General features: G+C 41.2%; 1 protein-coding gene across 1 annotated transcript in view; it reads left to right on the top strand.

Moving 5' to 3' along the window:
• Positions 1-472: 472 nt before the first annotated feature.
• UBR5 (ubiquitin protein ligase E3 component n-recognin 5) overlaps positions 473-19,455 on the top strand; it is a 125,295-nt gene continuing 106,312 nt past the window's right edge. The window contains exon 1 of the mRNA XM_037503099.2: positions 473-583. Coding sequence (XP_037358996.1) covers positions 522-583 — 62 coding nt within the window. The 5' untranslated portion in view covers positions 473-521. The remainder of the gene's footprint in view (positions 584-19,455) is intronic.

The following is a 19,455-nucleotide window of genomic DNA, read 5'->3' on the forward strand; positions in this document are numbered from 1 at the left end:
CTCCTCCCTTCTCCCGTTTGCCCCTCCCCCGCCGCTCGGGAGCGGAGCCTGCGAGACGGAGAAACTGGGGCAGAAGTGAAGATGGCGGCGGCGGCGTTGGCGGCGGCGGCGGCTTCTCGCCAGTGACGCGCGGTGCGGGCTCGTCTCCCTCCCCCCCCCAGTCCGGACCCCGTCCGCCGCCCGGGCCGCACCGTCCCCGCAGCCCGTCCCTCGCCTCCCCCCGCCGCCCCCTCCCGCCGCCCGGCTGCCGCTGGCGGCGGCGCGCCCTCGCCCAGCGCGCTGTCGCGGGGGAGCGGGCGGCGCGCCGATCCGCCCTCCTGCCCGCCCCGCCGGGCCTCTGGGCCGCGGACACAGCCCGGCAGGGCGGCGGCGGCGGCCCCTGCGCATTCGCTTCCCTCCGTTGGGGGACTGGGAGCCGGCCGCGGCGGCTGTGGGTTTTGGGGGGGGCTCGGGGGCTCGGGGAGGGGGGCGGGCGAGAGCGGGGGGGGCCGTCCTCGGGAGGAGGACGAGGAGGAAGCACCATGACGTCCATCCATTTCGTGGTTCACCCGCTGCCGGGCACCGAGGACCAGCTCAATGACAGGTAATGGGGCCGGCGGGCGGGCGGGCGGCGGGCGGGGGGAGGGGCGCCTCCCCGCCCTCCCCTCCCCCACGGGCGGCGTGGGGGCGGGCGCCGGTGTTTACGCGCCCGCCGGCCGGCGCGGGGGTCCCCGCTGCCCCCGGCTGGGCCCCTTCCGGGGCAAACTTCTGGTCTGCGGGGCCCGGGACCGCGGCCGGAGCGCGGTGTGCACGGCGCGGTGTAGACGGGCCCCCCGGTGTGGACGGCAGAGCGCGCTGCACAACCCTCCCCCCCTTTCCCCCACCTCCCCCGCCACATTGAAGTCGGCGGAGATGGGGGGGATCCGGCTCTGGGGTGGGGGGCCGCCGCGGACTGACTGCAATCACCGCCGGCCCAGGCCCGAGGAATCCATATTAGTCAAAGTTGAATTGAGACAGACAATGCGGATGGGGGATGGTGGAGGTAAAAAGAGAGGGAAGAGGAGAAGCGGGGCGAGGGACCCCGGGTGGGTTGGGCGCGCCCGGGCCCCGGGGAGTTGCGTCCGGTGGGGTGGTTGGACCTGCCAAGGCCCGGAGAGCTGCGGGGGTTGGGGCGGGGGGGGGGTTGATTCCCGGCAGATCGCGGTGGGGGGGGCAGCGCCATGATTATTGTTATTATTATTAAATTTGAGCCCCTGCAGTGAGGGTTGTCTGCCCGGGAACAGGACGGATTCAGGCGGGGGTGGGGAAGTGGGTTGGATTCCCTTTGCTCTCTGCTCCCGAAACAGACTGGCAGCTCCTGCTCCCAGCCCCGGTGGGGCGAGCTTTTTTGTTTCCTTTTTTATTCTAATGATAGTGTTTTCCTGAGTTGTAATTTGACAGCTGAAAGCCGTGCGTAGAGTCTAAGGAAAACTCTTACGTTTGCAGTTCGCAATGCTGCTTTTCTTAACACGCTGTAAATTTCTGGGATGGGTTTGCTCTGGGCGGAGGAGGAATTATGATTTTTTTTTTTTTTGGGTCTTTCATAAGGAGGCTGTTTTGGCGGTGAATTCCTCCCCTTCCCTCCTCCACCGCTCCCTGCCAGTGTAGGATATTGAATTGCAGAGCCACATGCTCTCTGGGAACTGAGATAAAGCAGGAAAAGTTCCTTCACTGTTGCAAAACCGACTCCGAGGAGGTTGAGGGAGGCCTCCATTTGAGCAAGTCTTAGAAATTAGGACTCGGGTATAATGATGGACTAGATATTCACAGCCAGTGGGACATTTTAAGCCGCTCTCTTCTCCGGTACCATATGGTCTCAAGTTTAGAAGTCAGATACAATTTTTGCTAAGTGACCGGGTGACACAAGTCGCCAAGACGCCCTGCTTGTCAAGCGCTTCCCGGAGGGAAGGAGCCCCTTAACTTGGTGCTAAGATGCTGGGCTGTTACGAAGCGTCTGAACACCTCTGTTGAGGCAGACAGCTTTTCAGTCCAAAAGCTGGTACCTTAGTTTCTGACACTGGATTCTTCGGATTTGCCTATTCTTTGCTTAGCTGTTTTGTGTTTCACATGTTTGTAAAGCTTTTGGACTACTTTATGAAAATATCAACCATTGAGCATTATCACATAGTTCCTTTAAGCTCTGAGTTAAGTTTTAAATCATATACGTTTAAGTGATTATTTTAACTTTTTGTTATGTGAGTCTTAATCTGGTTTTATTTCTGTAGAGCTCCTTTTAAAGATTAACATACAATTTTTTGGTAACCTTTAGAACCAGGCTAGTGTTGAGGCTAGTTCTGCTGTCATTCATAGAAAAAATCAAGTTGGTTGTGCCTCTAGTTTAACTTTTCACTTAAATTAGAAAATTGCACCACGAAGGGGAGAAATAGGACATGTTTTCTTTTCTACTCCTAACTTTATATACAAAAAATCCTGACTAGTTCACTCAATTGACTGTGGATTCCAAAACTGGTTATGTTGGACACTTTGATTAATTTTTGAGCATTCCTTTGCTTCAAGTGGTCTGAGAAATTTACAAGCAGTGTATTTTTTTAAAGCTGTCTTTTAAAAAAATTCTTAATGTGAAAACAGCTTTTTTAAAAAAATCCCTCAGTGTCAGTATATAAGAAGTAAGATGTGATTTAATTCAGATCATAAAAAATGTATGCGATCATGGTGGCAGACATTTGTAAAAACAGGAAAGTGCTGTAGGTAAAATTCTAGGAATCTGTGGTTTATCTAGTAGTAGTATCTAGTTGTATCTAGTAGTTGAGATTTGTTAAGTCAGAATTTCAAGTAGTTGATTGGTGGCAGAGCTGTCCTGTCTGTAAGGCTCCCCTTCAAAAGGAAAGAGCCTCTTTTGCATAAGTAGTTGCACATGTGATCAATCTATTGCTGCATTGCTTGAGAAAAATCTGTTCCCAAGAGATTGGTTCTCTGGAACCTTTTGACTGGAGAAAGAAGCAATTTTTCATCTTCAGATGAAAAATAAGATGTAGTAATTCTTGGTAATTGAAGAATGTGCTGCTGTTTGATTTTTATATGAGAAATATGTCTATGATAATTACAAATGAAATGGTAAATAATAGTTTTGGATGAATAAGGATTAATAGGTAGATTTTATTCTGTCTGCAGTAAGCAGTAAGATTGGTTAGGCAATGTGGTACTGCAACTAGAATGCTCAGTTAAAGAAAACTTTTGGGGCCTTAAACCACTGATATTTTCTTCTCCAAATAAGTTTTCTTCTTTCAAATAGCCACATGCTGTTTAAAAGTCAAATATTTTGTTCAGTGTAGTAGTGTCATATCTCAAACTTCTGAAATGTATTTAGCATTAAAAAAAGTTGTATTTTTAGTTTGGGTTTTTAAACTTACTGATTTTATATTAATCTGTATATTGGGTTAGAATTCTGTAATTATCGCTCCTTGGCAACTAGTAATGAGTGAAATTGATGAAGACAGTTGAGGATGGTTAGGACAGAGGAGAAAAATTTAGAGAGCCTAGTATTAGTTGGTGAATTTCTGGAGTCACCACAAGCTCCTTGGTGCAGAGTGACTAGTTCTCTGCAAATGTTCATTGATTTGAATTGAAACCATTCAGTGCTCAGAGGGTTCTGTGACATTTTCATTTTTAAATTTTATTTTGTATGGGGTTTAGGTCAGATGGGGGGGCGTGGTGAGAGGATTCACCAGACAGAGTGGGGAGCAGAACAGGTGGATCTACTGAAATACACTGCTGAGGGGAGCAGTGGGTGAGACAGGAGAGGTATGCTGTGCCATGTGGGTGAGCTCCCTGGCCAGGGATCAAATTCAAGGAGGCCCCTATTTTGTATGATTTTTACTTTTAATTGTATTTTTTTTAATTGAATTAACAGTGCTTGAAGACATTATATAAGGGCCTCCCCGGTGGCGCAGCGCTTGAGCACTGGGTTGCGAAGCTGCCCACAGCCTCTGCAGCGCCGATTCGATCCATGGCCAGTGGGCGAGGGTCCCACATGGCGCGCAGACCTCCCCCGCCGCCCACTGCTCCCCTCAGCAGTGTACTTGGTCAGTCAGCCTGCTCTGCGCTCTGACTCTGGTGAATTCTCTCACCCTCCCGCACTTCTGACTGTACCCAGTGCTTGTATAAATAAATAAATCTTTAAAAAAAAAAAAAGACATTACATAAGTTTAGGTATGTATCACTGGAAATCATTGTGATAATATTACATTAAGTTCAACTATTAAAAGTCCTGTTCTTCACCATACAATTTTCCCCTTAGTTCTGATGTTGACTTTCCTTCTAGTTAGTTGATTAGTGCTATGTTCCTGCTTAAAACATTGTCTCAGAGAAATAAAAAAGTGATACCAACAACATGATTCTGCATGTTGAGATTGATAGGGGAGCCAAAAGTGTCTGCTCACCAAAAAGTGGAGAGTGCCGGAGAAGTCCTGTAGGCCAGTCTTTCCACTAAGTTGGAAAAAACAGGGCCATAGATTTATGAAATTTATCCAGGGCTACACAGTGAGCTACGGACAGATGAGGTCCATATAATTAATGGGTCTTCTGAACTTTTTTTTTTTTTTTTTTAATATCTAGCACTCTGTGCACTACTCATGTGGCTTATATTTTGGGACAGTTCTACTTTCTGAGACATTGCTTAGAGTACCGCCTGTTTTAGAGATTTGATTTCCCCTTCCCTTCATCTCCTTTTAGGGCACCACATTGACTTACAGGCCTTTTATCAGAGAGCTGACCCTTTTAGCCTTTTCCTAGTACGATGTTAAGAGAGGCCTTTTTCAGGTTATGTAGGTAAGGCTTGGCTTGTCCCTGTCCAGAATTACTCTTCAGGATGCAGCTTGGTTACAGTATGAACCCTTTTCTCATTGTTTGTCTACATGTGGAATTTTCCTGTGAGCTTTGCTTTTTTGGCATTGTAATGCATTGCGCAATTGTAAACAGCCTTGATTTGAGATTGTCATATCAAAAAGATTTTTCTCTAAGGAGCTTTCCTTTTAGATGCTGTACAGCTGCAAAATAAGATAGTAGGGACAGGAGTTGGAAAATTGAAATTTCTGAATCTGGATTTGTCTCAGCCTTGCTGCTTACTTACTAAGTGCTGGTAGGAAGTCAGTTGGAACCTCACTCCTTGTCTCCCCCAGCAACCCTCCCCACAACACCTCTGTCTCCAAATCAGACTTTGTACACACATCAAGGTCAATGAAGAACAACTTAGTGGGTGTGAAAACATGAATATTATAATGTGAGTTCTGTGGAAAATATTATGAATAAATACTTTTAACTGCCTTTATGTGTTGTCTGGTTTCCAAATAGAAAAATAGGAACTCAGAGCTATTGCCTTGTAATAGTTTTAGTTTTGAGTGGAGAATCTTAGATGCTTAGTCTTAAATTAGTGGTTCTCAACTGGGTGAGCCTTACCCCTTAGGGGTTATTTGCCAGTGTTTGGAGACATTTTGATAGTCACAGCTGGGGCATTGCTTTTCGCCTAATGGATAGATGCCAAACATCTCACATTACACTAGAATAGTGTTCCTCAACAGAGAATTATCCCACCCAAAAATGTCTGTTGTGCTAAGGATGAGAAATCTGTCCTGGAGTACTTGAATGTATATAGCTATAAAAGCCAATGGAAATGATTTTTAGGAAGAAAAGTTCAAGCAGTGTATGTTGGGCTCAAATATATGACTGTTTAAAACCAATTAAAATTAGATAAAATTGGGCCTCCCCGGTGGCGCAGCGGTTGAGCGCTGGGTTGCGAAGCTGCCCGCAGCCTCTGCAGCGCCGGTTCGATCCCCGGCTGCTCCCCGGCCACTGGAGGAGGGTCCCACATGGCACACAGACCTCTCCTGCTGCCCGCTGCTCCCCTCAGCAGTGTGCTTCGTCACTCTGCCTGTTCTGCTCCCCACTCTGGCTCTGGTGAATTCTGTCACCCTCCTGTGCTTCTGACTGTACCCAGTGCTTATATAAATAAATAAATAAGTCTTTAAAAAAATCTATTAAAAAAAAAATAAAATAAAATAAAATTAGATAAAATTGAAAAGTCAGTTCTTCAGTAACATTTGTCACAGTTCAAGTGCTCTGTAGTTGTATGTAGTCAGTGGCCATCATTCTGGACATTGCATTTTAGAACAGTGCTATCACCACTAAAAGTTCTGTTGGACAACATTGATTAAAAAAGGTGATTTTTTTTTTTTTTTTTTTTGCATTTAGTAAGTCCTTATTTTTATTAGGAACTGTTGGGATTTTAAAGGCTCAGACATATCCTTTCCCTCTCAGTAGAGGCCAGAAAATATGCCAGGGATTACATGGAACTGAACAGAGGTTTTGGTGGGTAGATGTTATAGTAGTTGAAAGTAGCCTGGAATTTCAGTGTGCTACACCAGGAAAGCACAAATATTAGTCTGTGTGGGGTAGAGTATCACATCACCAAATCAGTAGGAAATCTCACTGTTTAACTATACTGAGTTTATTAAAAACTGTAATAGTAGAGTAATTGGAAACAGACAGGGAAACTTAACTAAAATGATTAAAAGAAATTAAGATAGAGCATAAATAGCCAAACAAAAAAATTAGAAGCTACAACAAACGAGCAGATCTCTTTTATAAGCCAAGAAATCATTGACAAAATTGTATGTTTAGGGGTAAACAGAAACTTGTGAAAGAAATTACATGGTACACAGGACTACAACTAGGAATAATGGATGAATTTTAAAGGTCAGGATTTTCCCTTAACAGTTAGGTTATTTAGGAAATAGTCTTGAAAGGAAAGTTAAATCACTGAAGATTGTCAAAACTTTAGATTTTATAGGTTAGATTGAAGGTGGTAGCAGTTTTCCGTTGCAGAAGATTTAGTGATGTATTGTTTTCCCCATTTTTATCATATCTACTTCTAATTAAGAAAGCAAACTCCAATTATAGCCTGTGTTTCTGTCATTTTGACACCTCAGCATCCTGAGTAAATGAAAATAGCCTTATCTTCTGACTAACTGTGATTATGATTTGTTGATTTATTTTTATAATTGATTTTCAAGTTTTTCTCTAAAAATTATTTTTAAGCTTTTTATTATGGAAAATTGCAAGTTTATATAAAATTGGAGAGACTAATGCAGTGAACACCCATGTACAATAGTTACTGTCCCTGTCACAACAGTTACTGTCCCTGTCGCAACAGTTGTCAATTCATGGACAATCTGATTTTAATTTATGCCTTCCGTCAGATAACTTAAGTAGTGTACCTTTAGTATGTATCTCAAAGATGAAGACTTTTTTTTTTTAGATTTATTTATTCATTTTACACAAGAATTGGGGTACAGTCCAGATTCACGGGAGGGTGAGAGGATTCACCAGAGCCAGAGTGGGGAACAGAACAGTCAGACTGACGAAATACACTGCTGAGGGGAGCAGTGGGCGTTGCAGGAGAGGTCTGCGCTCCATGTGGGACCCTCACCGGTAGCTGCGGATCAAACCTGCGCTGCAGAGGCTGTGGGCAGCTTTGCAGCCCAGTGCTCAACCGCTGCTCCACCAGGGGAGACCCACATTTTTCTTGATATCAAACTTTGATGTCAATTAAACAATAAATTAGTACATATGAAGAGACTGTATATTAGAATCCCATTAGTAATAGAGGTATTTTAGATTGCTAACTATGATGACTACGACAGTGTCCATTGTAGAAAGCACTGTGAATTGAATGAATCAATGGATTTTTATTTCCTTCTTGGATCCATTCTTTTTTTTTTTTAAATTCCAGCTAATAAATTTATTTATTTATTTAATTTAAATTTTATTTTTATATTCCCCATACAACTACAACCCCATTATTTTGACCCCAATCCCGCCTTTCCCCACCCCCCACCCCCCATAGAGTGTCTCTGGTTCATAGTTGTTTGTTGATTTTGATATTTTCTTTCTTATAGTTATTTTTCTTCCTGGTCCCTTATTTAAGTTTTCTAGATTCCTGCTATGAGTGAGACCATCCGGTGTTTTTCCTTTTCTTTCTGGCTTATTTCGCTGAGCATGATCCCTTCCAGCGCCATCCATGTTGCTGCAAATTGCATGTGTTTATCTTTTTTGAATGCTGAGTAATATTCCATGGTGTATATGTACCACATCTTCTTGATCCAGTCATCAATTTTTGGGCATTTGGGTTGTCCCAAAGCTTAGCTATTGTAAATAGTGCTGCTATAAACATAGGGGTGCAGGTGCTCTTTGGAATTGATGTTTCTGTGTCCTTTGGGTAAATACCTAGGAGTGGAATTGCTGGATCACATGGAAGCTTATGTTTAGTAGGTCCAGAAATCTCCACACAGCTCTCCATAGTGGTTGGACCAGTTTGCACTCCCACCAGCAGTGCAGGAGAGTTCCTTTTTCTCCACAACCTCGCCAACATTTGTTGTTGTTAGTTTTTTTAATATTTGCCATTCTCACTGGTGCAAGATGGTATCTCATGGTAGTTTTGATTTGCATTTCCCTGATTACAAGTGATGTTGAACATTTTTTCATATGCCTGTTGGCCATTTGCATTTCCTCATCTATGCCTTCACTATCACTGCTTTGGGTGATGTGTCTGTAAAGATGTCTTTGATGTGCATATCATGTAGTGGTTCGCCTATATTTCCTTGTATGTATTTTATGGTTTCAGGTCTTATGTCTAGTTCTTTAATCCATTTTGAGTTGGTTTTTGTGCATGTGCATGATGTTAGGTAGTAGTCAAGCTTCATTCTTTTGCAGGTAGTGACCCAGTTTTCCCAGCACCATTTATTGAACACACTTTCTTTGCTCCAATGCATATTCTTTGCTCCTTTGTCAAAGATTAGTTGACCATAAATCTGTGGGTTTATTTCTGGATTTTCTATTCGATTCCATTGGTCTGTGTGTCTGTTCTTGTTCTTGGATCCATTCTTGACCCCATTTTTGCGATGCAGAAGAAAAAGTGTTTAGAGCCTACCATTTCAAAAAATTGGTTCACTCCAGCATGAATCTGTCATTCCAGAATTTGCATGAGAAGATGTTCTTATCGATATGTGAATTCAAATCTCAGAAAATCTGAAAGTCCAGAGAGATGGCCTTTTGCATGAACAATTCCAAGACCCTATTAAGGGACATGTGGTGGAGAGTCTTCTGAGCATTTCTCTGTGACACTGCCTACTGTGATGTGAGAAATGGATGAGAATGGGTTTGTAAGCATTAAGAAAAAACGCCAAATTTGAGGTTAAAAAAGTTAATTCAATGAAGAAGGCTAAGAAAGAGTCAGTATTTTAATATCTAAATGATGAAAACAGGGTTTTATCTGAAGGGCTTTAGGAGGAGGCATACTGAGTTTCTTATAGGAATGGCTTTGTTTCCTGTCTAAAGGTTATTTGAGCTAGTCTGGTTATTGCTTCGTTTTAGCCACCTGCATCAGGAAATTCTACTTTGTCTTTAAATCTAGTTTAAACATTCATCTTCTTACTATCCTCATATTTTTAGTTGTGTTTAAATTTTATCTCCTAGAAATCCTTTAGTGGTTTTCTTAAAGTGGTTTTTTTTTTTTTTTTTTTTTTTTGCTTATCAGGTGTTCTGATGATTATATGTAGATGGAGAATAATTGAGGGGGAGGAATCCTTTGAGGCTTTGGAAGTGTGACCCTTTGTTTCTGTGGTGGTTCTTTGGGGAAGCTTAAGATTTGCTTTTTCTTGGACTGGTCCAGTTGCCAGCCAGATCGAACTACAGATTGCTGCCTCTGTTCCCATTGAGTCCCTGTTAGTTTTCCATCACTGCCCAAGGGGTGGCAGAACCAGAAATGGGTGTCTTCTGTAAGGGAGGTTGGCAGCCTAAGGTCCATAGGTCAGAGATGACATGTGGGCAGGTCTTATTGGCAACTGCTCATCTTTTTGCTACTTGTGACAGCCAAGAGCTACTGAAAAATACATACAACATCTGCAGGTTAATAAGATTCAGTTTTTCTTTGGTAAATTCTTAGACATTCTTGAGGGTTTGATAGCATTTGTTTTTGGGCATGATATGTTTAAGCCATTTTTTTAATGGAAAGTTTTTTTTTTTTTTTGACAATGTTGGTATTTTATGACTAACCTAATTCAGTTGTAAAAATGTTGTATGCTGGCTTTTGATTTTAAAATAGAGCTTTTCATAGTGTCTTAATAGATCACCTTCATCAGTAGCACTCAAGCGTGAGGACCACTATATTAGAGGCTTTTACTCACATTTCTTTGTCTTAGAATTAATTGATGACAGCAAATAGGGACAACTTGCCAGTTCTTTTCTGCCCCCAGCCTTCTTTCCCGCCTTGGACTATAGGTTCTATAACTATACTAAAGATTAGAATTAGGTTCAGTCACATAAATAGTAAGTCTTCCCCAGAACTGTAAGATGCTGAGAGGATGTCAGTGCTTATAGGGTTACACTGTCTGGGGGAGTGAAGCTGATCCAGTAGCAAATTATGAAAGACTGGTGAAAGAGTTAGTCGAGTTTGGCCTGTGTAAATATTTGCCATGTGTTGCCGGCCCACAGTTTGAGCGCAGTGCAGTGTTAGATTAGTTTTCCTTGTTCAGTAAATGTTTGTGTGAGACTCACTCTCAAACACTGTGCTAGGCCAGGGATGGCTGTTTCACTTGCCTCATCAGCCCTTTCTGAATCTTGGAATTGAAAAATGGTTGGCGCAGTGGGAAATTTTGGAGAAGACCATGGCAGTGGGTTACCGGGCAAGGAGTGGCAGCAGGTGGGTGTGCCATGTATTTTTTTTTAACTTTTTATTTTGAAATAATTATAAACTCGCAAGTTACAAAAATAGTGAAGTGCTGGTCCCTCTTTGCTTTCCCCAGTGGTGCCATCTGCACTGTGTCAAGTATTTTTGCCCCTCTTGTCAGTGAACAAAGATGGAAAGGAGTATTTTCCTTATGCATATTTGAAAATTGCTTATTTCTCTAATGTGTTTTTAGATGATTTTGATTTTTAGTATATTTTTAGATAAATACTAAGTAGTGATTAAGTTTTACTCTGTCATTGAATATGATGGTAAATGGAATATAACTTGAGGTAAAGTGGTGGTCTGGGGATTTTTTTGTATTTGACTAACTGATCATATGACTGAATAAGTAATATAACTCATTTGTAAAATAAGAAAAGAAGCCAGATTATTCAGGTTTTTCCTGTGCCAATTTCTATGTGCTTGTGACTGTGGTAGGGAAATGGGTTTTTGTTTGGTTGGATGGATGGCTTAGAGGGAAAAAGAACTGTGAGTCTATGGTTGTCCATGATTTACTTAAATTTTATTGATGAATGGAAGACAAGAAGAAGGAAGTGGGAAAATAAAGTTAACTCTTTTACTCAATAAACATATTTTTTAAAGATTTGTTTATTTATGCATACAAGAGCTGGGGTACAGGCCAGAGATATGGGGGGTGAGAGTTTACACCAGTGACAGAGTGGGAAACAGAACAGGCAGACTGACTGAAATACACTGCTGAGGGGAGCACGGGCGAGTCAGGAGAGGTCTGCCTCACCATGTGGGTTTCTCCCTGGCTAGTTGGGGATCAAACTCGTGCTGCAGAGGCTGCAGAGGCTGCGGGTTGCTTCATAGTGCGGTCCTTAACCCCTTGTGCCACCAGAGAGGCCCTCAATAAATATTTTACTGACTTAATTTGTATATATTGGAATGCAAAGATATCTTCTGCCTTCATAGATATTTTAATGAGTAGGGGAAGAAAGATCTAATGATTGAACTTGAATGCTTGCGGAAGACCTTGAAGGGTTACAGGGTGTGGAGACTGGTTCATCCTCTTCTGTTCTCTTAGCCTAATGAGTTTTTTTTTTCTTCTTTTTTTTTTTTTTTTTAAGATTTATTTATTTATACAAGCACTGGGTACAGTCAGAAGCGCAGGAGGGTGAGAGAATTCACCAGAGCCAGAGCAGGGAGCAGAACAGGGAGATGGACGAAGTACACTGCTGAGGGGAGCAGCGGGCAGCAGGAGAGGTGTGCGCGCCATGTGGAACCCTCGCCTGTCGGCCAGGGATCGAACTGGCGCTGCAGAGGCTGTGGGCAGCTTTGCAATCCAGCGCATAACCGCTGTGCCACTAGGGAGGCCCCCTAATGAATTTTCATTTATTAGCATTGAGATACTCTCCACAACAAGGGTTCATCATAGGTGCATGTGTTTGATATTGCTAATCAGTTTTAATAATAGTCCAAGAACTCTTTCTCTGTATGAGACTAGCTCAGAGTGGTTTTTTGTTTGCAAAAGATTTCTTTCCAGGGATAGATAAGAAGCTAGATAAGACATAGGAAACTGTCTCATCAGAGTGTGAAAACAAATCTTTTCATCCTAATGTTTGACTTAGTGCTACAGGAGATTGTATATGGAATATTGGCAAGGAGGGAAGAAGGGGTGCTAGAAGAGCTTATCTGGGGAGTCTTGCTTCTCTGTGTTCATGTGCCTGGGCTGGGCTTGACTCTGGGAATGCTGCCAGGAAAGTGACATACATAGCACAGGGACACTAAAAGATCAGACCTGTGTGCTCTCTTTCATTGTTTTTGTTTAAGATGCTTCATTTTACATAGTACCTTGCCAGTAACTATTTGAAGAGGATTTATAGTTATACATATTCATGTGACATATAACCAGTTTAAATGGATATAGAATTTCATAATAAATTTAGTTTTCTAGGACTCCAAGGTGAGATGAAATTATCAAAGATTCATTTCTGAATTTAGATGTAGCTGCTTAATCCTGTAAGTTTTGTAATGTATTTTTATTTTGGGGAAGTTTTTTTCAAAGTTGATACTCGATACAGTTCTTTCAGAATTTGAGCATGTTATTGTGTATCTGATTTTGTGCACCATAGATAGAAGAGAGCTATGAGACCTGGAAAGACACTGAATTTGGAGTTGGAGACTTGTTCCTTCTAACCAGTCATACATTAGTTTCCTGCAATGAGTTTAGTTTAGCTCCTCATTTGTAAGATGAGGAGTATAGATTTGTGTGAAAGTTCATTTGTTCTGAAGCAGTGTGATTGAAGGACTACAGATACTGTTTTATTAATTTATTTGCTATATGTTGCCATGTTAAAGTTTGATTTTTATTTCCTGCTTCAGGACCTTCTTTTCTGTCCTTTTGTACTTATTTTAATGGATATTCAGAAAAAGTGGTTTAACTTGAAGGGGACTCTTAAAAACCAGCTCAGTTCTTCTATATTTTTTTTTAAACTACTAAGCTGATGACATGATTTTGACATGATTTTAGTCCAATTATATTATCTCTTGATTATACATTCCAAATAAATTTGCTTCATGTTGACTTGAAATTTGCTTCATGTTGATTTAAAACATTTGCTTGCTTTAAATTTCTAATGGGTTGAGTCTGTTCTCTTTCAGAAGGCTATTTTGGAGGCCTTAGTAAGATTGTCAAGTGTTCAATGGGAGTTTATCTTCTGTTTTCCAGGATATCTATTGTTCTAAGTATTAGGCTATAATATTTGATACTACCTTTTTTTTTTTTAAAAAAAGATTTACTTATTTATAAATACAAGAACTGGGGTGCAGGCCAGAAGTGCAGGTGGTGAGAGGATTCACCAGAGACAGAGTGGGGAACAGAACAGGCAGACTGACTGAAATACACTGCTGAGGGGAGAACAGGCGAGTCAGGAGAGGTCTGCTGTGCCATATGGGTTGCTCCCTGGCCAACCAGGGATTTAACTCATTCTGCAGAGGCTGCGGATCAATTCAAAGTGCTGTGCCACCAGGGAGGCCCTTTTACTACCTTTTGACTTAAAACTACTGAATAGTCATTTTTAAGATGCTCAGAATTTTACAGCAAGCAGGATTTTAAGATTTTCATATTTTTACAGCTGAGTAAATGAGGGCTGAAGTGCCCAGATGAATTAGTTAAGTGACAGACTAGACTGCATGAACTCAGCTGTGTTGCTTTTCCTTTTCATTTTTTGGAATGGGCATTGGAAGTAACTTGATTTTTGATGCATGTGTGTATGTATGTAACTATATAAGTGCAATAAAATATTAATATGTGCACACTTTGTGCCATTAAATAGAATCTCAACTTTTAATTCATGACATTTTGGGGGGCTTCTGCTGTATGTCAGTTCTAGGCTGGGTGTATGGCGGTAGTTTTTGGAAAAGACAGGCCATTACAGAGCAGGGTGATAATGAGTGCAGTGAAAGGAAGTTCAGGATTCTTCACCAAATGCACACAATTCCAGCCTTGCGGAGAAGGAAGGCTTACCAGAAGACATATTTATAAGAGGAGGATCAGAATTCTTAATTGGAGGTTGGCTGAAGTGCTGATGGGGGAGCTGTGTGATGTAGGGGCAGGATATTGAAGACTTTAAGAGCTTTCTAGGTAGAAGGAAATAGCATGTGTCAAGAAGACCTTAAATTAAGAGAGAGCACACTACATTTGAAGCACTAAAAGAAACCCAAAATGCTTAAACTGATGAGTACATAGAATTTCAAATCAGTTGAATAGTTTCCTTGTAGAAAAGGAGACCCTGCTGTCTTCAGTAATGAGCTTGGTAATATTATGATAAATTTCATGTGCTAGTCATATCCTGACTGTGACTGGTTAATTTAGTGGAGTAAATGAATTAGTACAGTAAAGAGTATGAATTCCATTCCAGTTTAAGCAAGCCAGTTGCTTGATTCCATGGTTACGAATAACATCTTTTAGCCTCTGTCCATCCAAATTGTTGATGTTTGCTGTTTATAAATTTGAACAAGCTTGGAAGGATGAGTTCAGTTCAAGTGCCTCGTTGCTTTTGTAAAACACTGCAGCTCATGCATATGGACCAGTAATATTGAAATGAATGAAAAGTGGTGCATTTTTCTATTTGAGATAAAATAGTGTATCATCTTAACCATAGTAAAGGCCAAAGTTTCATATAAAGTACTGAAAGAAAACAACAACATACTTGTCTCTGGGTCATGAGTGATTACTTTTGATGCCTCCCTATGTTTAGTATATTATATGCTTCTATAGGAGCGTGTGTTTCAGTAATAGAACAAAATCTCTAAGACAGTGTTTTGGTTAGCTGTTATCTAAAATGAGCATGAAAAGCACCGAACACTGATTGTAAAGAACATTGTGGTAAAATTTAATCGTTTTTTTCTAGTAAATTGACCAGAAGTTTCACTGTAACTTAACTATAAATGAACACTTCCAGAAAGCACTTTAAAATACTTGACTTAAAGTTTTGTTCATTGATTGTAGTCAACAAATATTTATATTAGGAGCTTGTTTTGGGCTAGACACTTGGGCCACTTCCGTGAACAAAAGAGGCAAAAATTCCTGCCTGTCCGTTCAAAAAAGATAAACACATGCAATTTGCAGCAACATGGATGGCGCTGGAAGGGATCATGCTCAGCGAAATAAGCCAGAGAGAAAAAGAAAAATACTGGATGGTCTCACTCATAGCAGGAATCTAGAAAACCTAAATAAGGGACCAGGAAAAAGAATAACTATAAGAAAGAAAATATCAAAATCAACAAATAACTATGAACAAGAGACACTCTATGGGGGCGTGGGGGGCGGGGAAAGGAGGGCTTGGGGTAAAAATAAGGGGGTTGTAATAAGGGGGTTGTATGGGGAATATAAAAATAAAATTTAAATTAAAAAAAAAATTCCTGCCTGTGGAGCTTCCATTTTGGTGATGTGTTTGTTTTTTTTTTTTGCATTAATAACTTTGAAACATTTATTTTGAAATGTGTGGTGTTTAATATCCATGTTACTTCTGTTTGAAATACATTATTAAAAATCCTGATCAGTTTGAAATGATGTTTCGAATGCCTCCTGAATTAATTGTTCTTTGTAATATCCCTACATGGTTTATTAAACACAACATTGTGTAGGTCCACTCTTTAAACTTACCCTTCCTATACTTTGAAGATGGGGTTATTGTGGTCTTTGCATTTTTAGTACTTCACGTATGATAATTCATATATTTTTAAGAATTAATTTAAGCTTCAAAAGTAATCATTTATTTTAGTAAAATATTAGTTCTTAAACAATTTCCCAATATTTAGAATAGGAATGAATTATTTGCATTTTTTTGCACGTTATTTCAATAATATTGAAAGATTCCACAGTATAACTACACTTGAGTACCAACCCCTTTAATGTAGGAGACCTTCCTTAAATGGGGATTCTTGACTGTGTATGTGCATACAAATTAAAAGAACGAATAGTGAATTACTGAATTATCTCTTATAGAGTCCACTAATTGTTGACATTTGTCAAACTGCTCAGTATACATGTATGTATAAATAACTTTGTTGAACAGTTTGGAAGTTGCAATCACTATGGTGCTTTATTTATTTAGTTTTTTAGAACTTCATTTTTTAAAAAAATTATGCATACAAGAGCTGGTGCACAGGCCAGAGGCATGGGGGGGAGGGGTGAGAGGATTCACCAGAGACAGAGTGGGGAACAAAACAGGCAGACTGACCAAAGTACTCTGCTGAGGGGAGCAGCGAGCGAGTCAGGAGAGGTCTGCTGAGTGATGTGGGTTGCTCCCTGGCCGGCTGGGGATCGAACTCGTGCTGCAGAGGCTGTAGATCACCTCATAGGTTATGTCTTAACCCCTTGTGCCACCAGGGAGGCCCTGATGCTTTTTTAAATACATGTGCGTATAATTCCTAAGAATCTGGGCCTTCTGTATAACCACCGTGCCAGTACTATACCTTAGAAACTTAACAGGAATTCCTTAAAACCATTCATTCATTAGTGATATTCATTTGTCTCCACTTGTTCTCAAAATGTCTGCATATAATAATAGTGAAGTTTTCAAACCAGAATTCACTCAAAGCTCGCACATTACTTTTAAGTGTTACATGGATTTTATCATTAAATCCCTTTTACAGAATTCTCAGTATTTCCAAGGACCAAGTCATTTGAAATTACCCTATTTCAAGGCACAATTGTGTCATTGTTCTCAGTTTTCCCCAACTTTTTTTTAAAAGATTTATTTATTGATTGATTGATTGATTTTTATTGATTTATACATACATACATACAAGCACTGGGTACAGTCAGAAGCGCGGGAGGGTAGGAGAATTCACCAGAGCGGGAAGCAGAGCAGGCAGAAGGACCGAAGTACACTGCTGAGGGGAGCAGCGGGCGGCAGGAGAGGTCTGCGCGCCATGTGGGACCCTCCTCTGGTGGCCGGGGAGCAGCCGGGGATCGAACCGGTGCTGCAGAGGCTGCGGGCAGCTTTGCAACCCAGCGCTCAACCACTGTGCCACCGGGGAGGCCCAGTTTTCCCCAGCTTTTAATTGGACTATGAATATAGCCTTTTCAGTGGAGTATGTGTTTTGATGAGTTGTCCAATATTGCTTTTCCTAGACCTTATGAAGTGTCCTGCATCTTTGGCAAGGTTTGCAATCATTTTGCACATATTTTGCATTGGATCATGTTGTATTGTCAGATAACATCCTGTGATCAACAACAGCTTGATTTCAAAAGATATGGAAGTGATAGGCCAGGTTCTTTAGGGGTATTTATGTAAGAAATCAGTGACTGGTGAAGGTTTTGGCCTGGTCAACTTTTATTTCCTTATTCAGGCTTGTTGACTGCGAAGAGGAGAGAATAACATTCTCATTACCTGGTGTGATTGCCAGGAGTATTGGTCTGTTAGTATTATAATAGTAGGGTTTATAGAAGCGTGGGGATTACATATAAATTGACTTTTATTTTTGAGCAAAGATTTATACTATTCAGAGGAGTTTAAGGTTAAATAGATTTATAAGATACTGGAGATAAATAAGGGAGTTCACAGGATAGGTAATAAAAAGTTTTGTTTTAAACTTAGTGCAGTTAAAGGAAAATGGTAGGGCCTCTCTGGTGGCGCAAGGGGTTAGTTAAGACGCAACCTATGAAGCTCACCGCAACCACTACAGCACAAGTTCAGTCCCTGACCAGGGAGATGACCCACATGGCACAGCAGACCTCCCCTGACTCCCCTGTTGCTCCCATCAGCAGTGTATTTTGGTCAATCTGCCTGTTCTGTTCCCTACTCTGTCTCTGGTGAATCCTCTCACCCCCTAAAACTCTGGCCTGTACTCCGGTTCTTGTATGTATAAATAAATAAATCTTTAAAAAAAAAGGAAAATGGTAAGGAAGATAGCAAAGATGAAGCATAAATGAGTCTTTATTCATATACCAGTGGAACTAGAACCAAAGAAAGAATTGAGGTGTTCTTTGAGCATTATTCTATTATTTATTGTATAAAAGATACTCCACACTTACTGGTATAAAACAACAAATATTTATTATTTCTGGAGATGGACAGTATTCAGCTAAATGGCCCTTATTCTAGATTTCTTTTGCAGTTGCAGTCAGATGATAGCTAGATTCATTTTGAAAACTCACAGCTGGGACCTGGAACATCTGAGGTTCCTCAAGTATCCCTAGCTCTGTGTGGTCTTTCTATAAGGTCTTTGCAGCATGAAGCCTTTGAGGTAGTTATTGATAGATTTCTTTCTTTTTTTTTTTTTTTTTTAAGATTTATTTATTTATTTATACAAGCACTGGGTATAGTCAGAAGCACTGGGTATATTCAGAAGCGCCCGAGGGTGAGAGAATTCACCAGAGCCAGAGCAGGGAGCAGAACAGACAGACTGATGAAATACACTGCTGAGGGGAGCCGCAGGCAGCAGGAGAGGTCTGCGCGCCATGTGGGACCCTTGCTGGCTGCCGGGGATCGAACTGGCGCTGCAGAGGCTGCGGGCAGCTTCCCAGCCCAGCGCTCAACCACTGCGCCACTAGGGGAGGCCCTATTTGATACATTTCTTAAATGGCATCTCAGATTTTCAAAGGCCTGTGTCCCAAGAAAGAGAGAGCCAGACTGAAATGTCTTTTTCTATGGCATAGCCTTAGGAGTCAGTCATGTCTGCATCATTCTTTTTTTCAGTAAGCAAGTCATAAGGCCTATATTCAACTGGATGGTAATTGGAATCCACTTCTCGGAGGAGTGTCAAAGAATTTATAGATTGACCATTGAAAAGCTGATAAACTGGTAGTAAAGTGAATCATTCAGACGGGGTTTTGGGTACCATGAGAGTTTTAGAAAGTACTGATACCATGTATTTGAAAATAAAAACAATGACGACTTGCCATTTATAGCACTGTAAATAATAAGCATTCTTTATAAATGGCAACTATTTATGCACATATTTCCAGACAGAAATACTGAACCTGACAGTTCAGTTTAACACCCCAGAGGTCCCTCCAAAAGCATCTATGTCAGAATCACACAGAAGCTCAACATAAATGTGTTTCGTTGACATCATTGGTATTGCTCGTCCAGGTGGTTGATTGGGCTCATTATTTGGGAATTGTGAAACATTTGCTATATTCTTGAAATTTACAGATAGAAATCTGGGCTTGTAAATTATGTCGTTACTATGACTGTGCTCAGGTACAGGGTTTATTACCT

Source organism: Talpa occidentalis, unplaced genomic scaffold (genome assembly GCF_014898055.3).
Source record: "Talpa occidentalis isolate TD23 unplaced genomic scaffold, MPIMG_talOcc4v2.1, whole genome shotgun sequence".
In the NCBI taxonomy this organism is placed as follows: Eukaryota; Metazoa; Chordata; class Mammalia; order Eulipotyphla; family Talpidae; genus Talpa; species Talpa occidentalis.